This window comes from Crocodylus siamensis, chromosome 13, assembly GCF_052110815.1.
Source record: "Crocodylus siamensis isolate JL-2025a chromosome 13, ASM5211081v1, whole genome shotgun sequence".
In the NCBI taxonomy this organism is placed as follows: domain Eukaryota; kingdom Metazoa; phylum Chordata; order Crocodylia; family Crocodylidae; genus Crocodylus; species Crocodylus siamensis.
The window spans coordinates 12515967-12526468 of record NC_143407.1 but is presented as its reverse complement, the minus strand read 5'-3'; the positions used below and the strand labels follow the sequence as shown (position 1 = coordinate 12526468).

General features: G+C 45.6%; 1 protein-coding gene across 5 annotated transcripts in view; it reads right to left on the bottom strand.

Annotated features, from left to right (window-relative positions):
* Window positions 1–1628: 1628 nt before the first annotated feature.
* The window catches only part of IGFN1 (immunoglobulin like and fibronectin type III domain containing 1), a 63537-nt gene continuing 54663 nt past the window's right edge, over window positions 1629–10502 (bottom strand). For 4 of the 5 annotated variants that reach the window (XM_090026317.1, XM_090026314.1, XM_090026315.1 and 1 more), the window contains 4 exons: window positions 9340–9535; window positions 8387–8686; window positions 7226–7552; window positions 1629–3773 (listed from right to left, as the gene is read on the bottom strand). In XM_090026317.1, the coding sequence (XP_089882443.1) occupies window positions 3760–3773; window positions 7226–7552; window positions 8387–8686; window positions 9340–9535 (837 nt within the window). In that variant the 3' untranslated portion in view covers window positions 1629–3759. Of the gene's footprint in view, window positions 3774–7225; window positions 7553–8386; window positions 8687–9339; window positions 9536–10502 lie in introns of those variants that run through there. The other variant, XR_016439017.1, reaches the window with a different exon arrangement.

Below are 10502 nucleotides of genomic sequence, written 5' to 3'. Positions count from 1 at the left end.
GAGCACAGCAGTTCCTGGACCCCCACAGTGCTAGAATTACCTCCCACAACAACCTGAACAAGTCGGGGACAGAGGGCGATGCAGTTCATTCTCCTCCCCCAAGATGGATTCTTCCCAGACAAAGCTGTTCACAGGTGACAAGGAGAAGCCAGAATCCCAGGAAGGAGTCAGCCAGGCCTGTCCCGCCCCACCTAGGTCTCAATGGCACTTAAGGGGTAGGGAATACAACCTTCCTCCTCCACTTAAAGCAGTGAGAGCAGATGTCAGAGGTCAAAAGAGCTGAGGGCCACTTAGGAATCTTATTGTGGAGGCTAGAGGCAGACAATATGAGCCTTCAGTGCTACTTGAATACCCATAGTTAAGAAAATAACCCTAATGTGCCAGGGTATTATTATGAGGGGGAGGTTCCCCATCTCCCTGCTCTGTGCTCTCTCACTCTCTCTGCTTCCCAGCCCCTCTCTGTCTCATGACTCCCAGTCCCAGTTCTCCATGATCATACCATGCACAGACGCACATAAAATATGTAATCACCATATCTACCCAAATCCAAAATGACTTCAAATTTAAGACTACCCCCAATAATTACACTCTGTACATAGCAAGTGATGATTTTGTTATAATTTTCTATGTATAGAATCTAATATTGGAGAACCATCTTAAAATCATCCCTCCCATTGCTGTAGCAGGGAAAGCAGTGCCCAGGGGGTAAGGGGCTGCCAGTCATCTCATGATGCAATGACAAGCACATGATCCCAGAGCAAGAAGGGAATCTATTGGATGAATGAAGATAGGAAGTGAAGAGAGCTTTCTTCCTCTGACTGGGAGATGCTCAGCGTAAGCATCTAGCCTGAAGAAAGAAGAAATGCATTTGCTGATTTGATAAGAATGGTGCTAAAAGGCATTTCAAACCTCGCCTTTTTTTTCCAAGCAGAATTTTTCCTGGCTTGTTCTTTCACTGTTTGATATCAGGCCTGCTAGAACCTCACAGGTCCTTTCCCAAGTTGTCTTGACTGCACCAAGATACCGCAAGCATCGGTATTTTTACAAATGCTAGATGAACTTTACAGCTGAGTTCCCCCCACGCCCTGTGTCTGTACACATTGCTAGATATCCACAAAACTTAGTCAGGCTCAGACTGGTCCTTCCTGTTGCAACGAGGTAATCATGACAATTATAAAATCAGAACTTTGCCCTCCTCATTCTCTCACTGAGATAAATACAGGAACATACAGGAACTTTCAGATTGGATCCAGTAATTTGTCACTACAGGTTAGTCCCAACTGCAACGAAGAAGTACAAGAACCTCTGCTCACTAGGACAAGGATAATTTGTCTACATGTAACATTTCTCCTTGACCTCACCAGTAAAGGGCTGTCTTATATCCTGAACCATGTTAATAACGTATTTTCTCTGTATCTAATTTGCATAAACATGTGCATTTGATTCTTCATCATTCTGCCACTGTACTTCAGCTGCTCAGTGATAAGTGAACTTACAGAAGCCTAGAAGGATTAAGAGGTCTAGCTAAGTTTGGCAGGAGTCTTAATAGGTATGAGGTATCAATTAGCATATAAAGATACACAGTATGTAAAATCAGCATACATTGATTTTTCAAGAAAGGATCCTACTTATTCTCTTTGATTTTTATTGAACCGAGATTTAATTTAATCTTTATCTACAGTTGCCATTTCTGTGTTGCATTAGCACAAAATGTCAAGGAAAGTGCTGAAACACCTCAACGGTAAGCCACGTGCAAGCATTTGACAATTCAACGGCCTCTAATCTTTCATTCTTGGTACATTCACATCTCGCATGACAGCACCTGCTAGTACCTTTAGCACTACTGCAATGATGCTGTGCAAGTGTCCTTTCACCATAAATTGTTGATTTTAGTACCTCAACATCTATTCAACAAGCAAATCTTCAAATCATTTGATCTCAGAGGTTTCTGGTAGAGTCTTCTTTGATCAAATATGCAAGGTTGTAGTCTTCCAATGTAGTGGTTTTCAAACTTCCTGAAGCCATAAAACCCTTTCATATCACCTCTGCCGTGGGACCCCTACCCCTGGCTCCATAGGCCAGGTGAGCTAATGCAGAGCCAGGCAACCCAGCCCAGCAATGGTGGCACACCATCTCCTCCACTCCACCAATGCTCCCAGTCTCTTTGCAGACCCATGATGATCATTACTGAACCCCAGTTTACTGTTATATTTTCAAAGGAAATATTAACTTGGTAGTTTAAAAAGTCTATATGTTTTATAAAAGCATTGGCAGCCAGAGTATGGTGCAAAAAAGTGGGGCACAGACCTAGTCATGTAAAAAGCTCTGGCTTGCAGGGGCATCTGCTACCCCAGTCTGGGTTCCCATTAAAATTTGGGCCACTGAATACAATCCTGAATTGTAGTACTCCTGCTGTTCCAGCCTGAGAAATTACTAGTCTGAAGATACTGCTATATGAGTCAGTCTCTCTCACTCTGTGTGCATGTGTGTGTGTGTGCATGCGTGCGTGCGTGTGTGGACCAATATTTTCAGCATAGACAGTTATGGGCATAATGCACACAACCTCAGACAATTAGATACGTGCACGATTCCTGTTAGTAGAACTGGGACTTCTGGAAAGCAATTGCAGGTATGTCATTACCAAATATGCTAACAATCTCCATCTTCAATGCTTGACAGGGAGGAAAAATTAAAGAAATGAATTGAGGCTATTCATCCTTTTTTTAAATAATGCTTTTCCACTATTTGATTGTTCAGTCGCCTCTGTTCTGTTGCTGCACCCCTTGAACCTCCAGAGATCAAATGTGGGGCCACTATAGGCATGTCTATGTGTCGCTATATACAGCGATGTTGCTAAAGCACAGCACAGTATGGGCAGTTACTACACTGTGCATGCGGTGCATACTTAGATTTCGCTGCTACAGCGCCGAAGAGGCATACTATACCCAGGGAATACACTGCTACAGCAACATAGCTGGCGATCACATATAGATATACATGATTGCTATGTTACCGTAGCGCACCGCACGGCAATGTAGCACATTGCTATGTTGCCTTAGGGCAACGTGTAGATGCACCCTAAGATTTCAAAGAAAATCACAACTCAGACAATTCTCATCAGCATAGAAGTATATCCTCTAGGGAGGCCACAAACAACCCACCCTTCTACCACATCACAACTTTTACAGCCACACACCCAGTTCTTTAGAGGTTTAAAAACTCAGAGAATAAAACAACCCGTGTGAGAGAGAAGATTAGATATCCAGATCCCGGCAGGTCAATTTCATGGAGCTTCTACGGTGAAGTTTCTGCTTCAGAAGAGTTCTCAGCCAGGGTCCATGTGCAGGTGGCAGTGATCTCTCGATGTTGCAGGACATCTCACGACTGTAACCTCCATGGAAAACTCCTCTTGACCAAGCACTTCTATCTACAGCTTGCTCGCGCTCTCTCACTTTGCCTACCTTGTCCCATACATTTCTCATTTCTTCAGAAGACCCTACAATCTTGCTGCTCTGCTCTGTGGAGAGGTACTCTGCACAGTACTAAGTATATGCTCTCACAGTGTTTATTTTCTCCCATTTTGGCAACACACACAGCACAATGCTCAAGATATAGGTAATGGATCAGAAAACAAAAGCCACCCCAAGACCATCATATGGTCTTATTAAACAGATACATTGCTTTTGGTACAATGCCACTTCTACATGAAAGCTTTCTTAATCTGATGGCTGTGCAGAGGTTTTCTTCAGGCAGGTCGTATTAGAAGGAGGGTTCTAAAAGCAGGAGAAAGAGAAGCACCTTAATATCAGACAGATAGAGACAGACTGGAAAACATACTGAAAAGAAGAACTGAAAGTCTTAAGGGATTGGAAGGACTGAATAAATGAGAAAAGATTACAAGAATTCAATGGCCGAGTCCTATCTTGATGTCACCTTATTGAGGTGTGTTGATTAGCCTAATATTTATTGACTGGCTTAAGCTAAGGCTGAGCAGAAACGTGATGATTACAGGACTCTGGAACACTGTAGGTGATACACAGGAGTAGAAGTAGGGGGAAAAAAATCAACAAAAAGAAAACTAGTCTGAGTATAAGTTGCAGTCAGCTATGGCACAGTCTAATATAACTAATCTTCATCAAATATTTGCTTTCATATCTGTCATCAACAAGGGAGGTGGTGATAGATCTGCTTGGGGCATGTCATTAACTGATAAAAATACAGGTTAATAAAATATATGGAACAATCTTGCACTGGTCCTAGGGCATAGCTCAGCTATGGCCAAAATTACCTTGTCTTCTCTAATTCATCCATCCTGGAAAACCACATTTTGCTCCGGGCATACAGCTACCATATGCTGTGCAAAAATGAAGTTTATTTCCTCCTTGTGGGGACTTTTTACCATCTTGTACCAGCTATACTTTTCCCAGAGCCTGATGAAGGGGACTTTGATCCTTTAAGCTTGCAGAAAAGGACTATTTTTTGTGATTTCCCAGTTGGTCTAATAAAAGATATCATTTTGGAACCAAAACTTCTAGTTTTTTGTATATGCTCATGAAATCACTTGACATTTTACCTTCTTCATCTTTAATACTGTAGTTTAAAACTCAATCACAAGGAAAAGCAACAGCAGGTCAAATTAAACTGCAGTATAAGTCACTTGAGAAACACAGGAGAGACCAATCTGTATCCAAGAACAAAGTCTAACCTAGAAAAGTTTCCCCATGTACAGGGATCATTCAGAGCAAGATTTATCTCTGATAGATGCAAATAACAGAATGGCTGTTTGTCAGAGACAAATGGAAATTGCTGTGCTCCCCCTGCAAATCACTCTGGCTCAAAAAGGTATTTTTTTATTCTGTGGATTAAAGATATCACCAGGGATCCAGGTTTTCCATTTCCCATGGAAAAACAGAAAAAAAATGCAGATTTTTCCTTTCAACCAAGAAAAACATGGATTTTTTTTTTTTACTTTAATGGAGAAACACATGGGTTTTCCACTTTTGCAAAGAGCTCTCTGCAGGATGACAGAGTTCCAGCCTACGAGGGGCTGGGGGGAGCAGGAGGAGGGCAGTCAGGCAGGAGGCACCATGTGCATGTGCACACGTACATATGCACACGGCCGCCAGGCAGTTTGGAGAGCAGTTCCCACAGATAAGTCTGGAGGGAGGGGAGTGGGGATTGAGGCCCCCATAGTGAGGGAGGAAATGAGTTGGATAGGGCTGGGGCTGGGGCTGCTGCCCAGCTGAGGCAGTGTGTGGGGCGTGGGGCTTGCGGCCCAGGGCCAGAATGTGCGGCCGCAGGGTCTGGGTGGGGACCAGGATGGAGCCGCAGGCGGCTCATCTGGGGGGCAGGGGGAGGGCTGGCTTCCCACCGCTGTGCACACTCCTAAACGATCCACGAACTGGAGCCAGGCAATTAACAATTATGATATTCCTCCCTGTTTGTTTGGACTCTAAATTGGCCAACCATCAAAGAAAAATGCTTTGAAGTTATACAATTAAATAGTATAAGAACTAAGCAAGTCTGCCAGCGAGGTGTGTGCAGGCCAAGAAGCCATCCTGTCACCCAGCCAACATGTGAAGGATGCACATTTTGAGGCTGTACAAGAACTACCTCCTGCCTCCATTGGGTAAAGATCTCTGTGCAGCTAAGACAATATTAAGGACTAATAGCTAGGGGTGCACCGATAGAGATTTTTGGGGCGAATACCGATAGCCAAGTTTTAAGGAGGCATATTGGCCGATACCAATTCGGTTTCTGATACAGCCGTGTGTAGCTGCTAAGTCTGTTGTGGTGGAAGGGGAGGGGGGCTGGAAGGGGCATGAGGGGGCAGATCAAGGCCCCTGTGGTGAGGAAGGAGTGGGGCTGGGACAGAGACTGGAGCAAGTGCTGCCCAACTGGAGCGGGGCAGGTGTGGGAGAGAGCCATGGCTCATCCAGGGGTGCAGCTCCCACCACTGCATGCATCCTGGGAGGGCACGGGAGGGTGCTCCCAGATCAGCGTGGGGCAAGGCAGGGCAGGGTGGGCTGGGGCCAGGGCTGCACTGGGCTCTATTCAGGGTGGGCAGCAACAGTGCTGGGAAGGAGGCTATGGGAGAGGAGGGAACAACCCCCCCCCCAAAATTTGCCACAGCCTTCCCATATCCTTCTCCCAGCACTGCCACCCACCCAAGTGCATCCTCAACCCAACACCCCCCCATCAGAAAAAAGCCCAGTGCAGTCCCAGCCCCAGTCAGCAGCTACAGCCCACCCTGCCAGCACCCTGCACAGATCTGGGGGTACACGCTCCCCCCTCCCTACTGGGGCACACACAGTGGTGGGAGTTGCTCCCTGCCCCACCTTGTGCCCTCCAGATGAGCTGTGGCTCCATCCCTCAAACTCAACAGCACACGAGTGGATAGAGCACTGAAGTCAAGTGTGCCAGGAGCCATCTGTGAAGAAATCCCCTCCCCCCCACTCTGACCCTCGCCTGGGTCAGCCCAGGTGACCCCTCTCCCTCCTTGCTCCTCTTGGATCAGGCTGGTCAATCAAGTGACCTGGCCCGATAAAATTCCTAGGGGGAGAGAGGAGCTCTCTCTTCCTTCCAGTAGGCACCTGGAAACTACAAGCACATACCCCAGGCAGCAGCCTCGTGATTTCTGTAAGTAGAAACCTGGAAACCTGTCAGGAGTTAAGAATTATGTATAGGCAAGTCACATCTTAAAAGGCTTATTGTATCCAGTCTGTGTAAAGACTCGTGTTGCTTTTGTTTGCTCAAAGAGTATTCTGACTTCCTTATCCAACCTCCCCACACACACACATCACTCAGTAAAGGTGTTGAGTTACATCCTGAATTGTTGGGCACAGAGAGAGGGAAATTCCTTCTACCCCCTGCCTGGCCAGCAAAGTTTTTCTTTTTCTTTTTTCCCCTCAATTCTTCCTGATGCTATCTAGGGATGCTTTGGGATGAAAGAAACACCCAGAAATATTACTGTGGGCAAAGCACCCCCAAGGTTTGCAGGGTCTGTGTGTCCTGGGCTGCACAGAGACATGCCAGAAACCAGTGCCCGGGTGGTAGCAGTGTTCTCTTAGGCTTGTGGGGGTCCTCCAGGAAGCGGACAGCCGACTGTAGGCTCCCCAAGGGAGACCCTCAAAGCAAGGTTTTGGGCCTGGCACAGTGAGGCAGGTGTCTCTGCACAGTAGTGCCCACTACTGTGCCACCACACCATCCAGTACAGGGTCTTTACCTCTTACAACGAGGAAGGTTTTGCTGATGGCACAACCCAATTCATTGCTGGCCAGCACCTCATATTCTCCTTCATCTTTTCTTGTGACACCTAAGATCACCAGGCAGCAAACACCGAAGTCATTTTTGCTGAAGAAAGTGGGGTCCTCTGAGAGGTTTTTGCCATCTTTATACCATGTGACCTTTGGCTTTGGGTGGCCAGTTACTGCGCAGCTCATACGACAATCAAATCCAGTGGTTACCACATGGGGCTTCAGCTGCACAAGGAATCTTGGAGGCTGATTTTGATTCACACCCCTGTACTTCGGTAGTCGAACTTTGACTTCAGCTGTAAGAAACATAAATCCTACTCAGGGACTGATCTGTAAGTTTAAAGTCTGGGTGAAGGAATAGTCTCTACTTACAACAATTAAATAAGACTGACATGAAACTTGCAAGTTTGGGACTTCTATAGGTCAAATGGGCTAAGATACCTAGCTCCTCCTGCCTTGTGCCTTCCAAGGTTGGGGGGGAGGGGGCATGGCAACTGCCTGCAGGCGGTGGTGGCAGTGTTGTCAGCAGAGGTGTGGCAGTGGTGAACGGAGACTGCCCACAGGCAGCTGGGGCGGTGTTGCTGGCAGGGGTGGAAAGTACCAAGTGGTGATCGGCAACCGCCCACAGATGCCTCCGGCAGCATTGGCAGTGATGGGCGAGGGGAGTGGCAAATGCTGAGTGGCGATAGGTGACCGCCCGCAGACCCCACTGGCAACGTCAGCAGTGGAGGGATGGGGTGGTGAGCGGTGACCACCCGCAGATGCCACCAACAGCGGCCAATCTCAGTTGCCAATGTCCTGCTGGATTCCATAATTTCCTCTTAAAATTTTCCAGGCCCTCATGAATCAAGCTGAGTCCTTGGTTTCTGGAGAATTTAAATCTCAGAGTTTTCTGGAAATTATTTCTCTTAAAACCTTTTATCATATGAGTGATATAAGTTGGTGGTAAAGTGGGAATGAAGAAGCCTAGCTGATCTGTAAACATGCCAGTCCAGCAGGAGATAGACTTCCTTAGTCAACAGAATTTTCTTAGGGTATTTCAATGTACTCTCCTCCTGGGAGACTGCATACATAAAGGATTGGGATTCATTCACAAAAGTGCACTGATAAAAATTTTAAAGCCTTTTTACCTTTTTCCTTTTGAATGCTCCAGGGCTGCACAGTTTCAGATGGATCACTGGATCCCATGTAATTTTTTGCCACAACCCTGAAGTAATACTCCCGGCCTGGGATGACTTTGGTGAGGGTAAACTTATTAGTGTAGATCAGGTCACCCACCACTTGCCAGTGGCCATTTCTGGAGTCACATTTTATGACCATATAGTAGAGGTTACTTTCCCGCTTCTCAGTTGGTGAGGGCTCCCATGTTATTGTAACTGTATTGGGGACATTCTCTTTTAACTGAATAGGACCAGGTGACTCTGGGATATCTGTAAGATGAAATCAAATATTGTCAGAGGAGTAGAGGAAAAAAGGTACAGAATTGTTATAATAACTCAATTGTAATTTCATAAAATCATTAGGGGCAGACATTCTAAAAACTGTGGCTAGATAAACTTCATTGGAAGGGAAGTAATTCTGATCTTTTCCTAAATATGCAGGCCCCACCACCTAACAAAGGAAAATTTGCCATTAACTAGATTGATGTTGGGTAACACACCAATATTAAGACTCTTTTTCTTCTTATGGATAAACATAGATTATGAGCATTGGTACAGATGTGTTTATATACACAGCTGTTTAAGGGTGGAATTAACTGGAGTATAATAATTATGATTGGACATTGCTATCTTGTTTTATTATTGACTGACATTCACAGTGCATGGGTAGGACAACAGGGTCTATTACCTGACCCTTCCATGGAACATGGCTTCATTTACATGGGTGCTGTGGGTCAGAACACAGCCTATAATTTAATAAATGTTTTTCAATAACCCATAGGCCTGCCCTAGATGATCCCGTGGTCTGAAGTGTCATGGAAGATTGTAGTCTTCTTCCTTGACTGTAGTTCTTAACTCCATCAAAACTTGCAGTGTTTGTTTTATTTAATACCTTCTCCCTTAGCATCTGTTCTACAGGTTACCTGTGACTTGGATCTGGAAGCTGAACGATTCTCGTTTCCCCAACTCATTTTGGAGCAAAATAGAGTAGATCCCACTGTCTGAAAATTCAGCTGCTGGAATCACCAGTTGAGTGTGGCCACGTTTGGTGGTTGTTATGGCCTTTTTGGGTAAGGAAAGCCCATCCTTTAGCCAAGTCACCTCAGGAGCTGGAGATGCCTATTAAACAGGAATAGTATATGCAAACAATCTGCTTTTTCCTTTGTATTTGCATTTGGTACACATCCAGCTTCCTCACTTTAGCTCCCAGATATGCTGTTAGCCCTTTCTTGTTTCTTTGATTTTGTTGCCCCAAAGGCTATGGCCAACAACACGTATGTTGCCTTGATATGCTTCTGTACTACCAAATCAGACAGAAGACATTAGTTCAGAACAGATAGGTAGGCAAAATTATTTCTATTAAAGGCAACTTCTGTTTTTGGAGGGAAGAGGTGACTTCTATGCAGTGTCACTCCATTTTCCTCCTAGGACTTTCTCCATAAGATGTCATTTTACAGTGACTTTCAGTCAATTAAACCTGGCGGCAGAGATCAGTGTAGAATTTACAAATTCCACCTTGAGATCAGCCCACAAGTTTGCTCCTTTCCTCACATAGGCTACAGAATAAATTGTTCAGGAAGTTCTTCCTAATGTCCTACCTAGATTTCCTCTACTGACATTTGAGGCGATTGCTATTGTTAGGCTCAGTGTCCCCAGTCTTGTTAGAGAATGGTCTCTGGTTGTGCATGCTCAGCAGTGTTTGGCTCAGGAAGGCTCTAGAAAGTCTGAACTATTGAACTGTGACCTAGTTTTGAGGTCCAAGCATGCTCAGATTGGTAACTTGGTTTGGGCGGCAAGCCCATGAAACCTACCGAATTCATGGTGGAAATGGGCTGCACAGTGGCTCCTTGGGTTCCCCTGTGCCCCGCACCATTGATTGGCAAAGGGGCCACACTGCTTGCCGTTCCTAATGAGCAGCAAGGTAAAAGCCCTAGTTTTAAATATGTTGCCATTTTTGCCACTTGCCGCTGATTGGCCAAGGGGCCCTGGCAGCCCCGGTGTCTGTTGCTGACAAGACAGGAGGCAAAAACAGCACCATATTTAAAACCACTGTTTTCACCTCCCCGCTGATCAGCAGTGAGCAGCG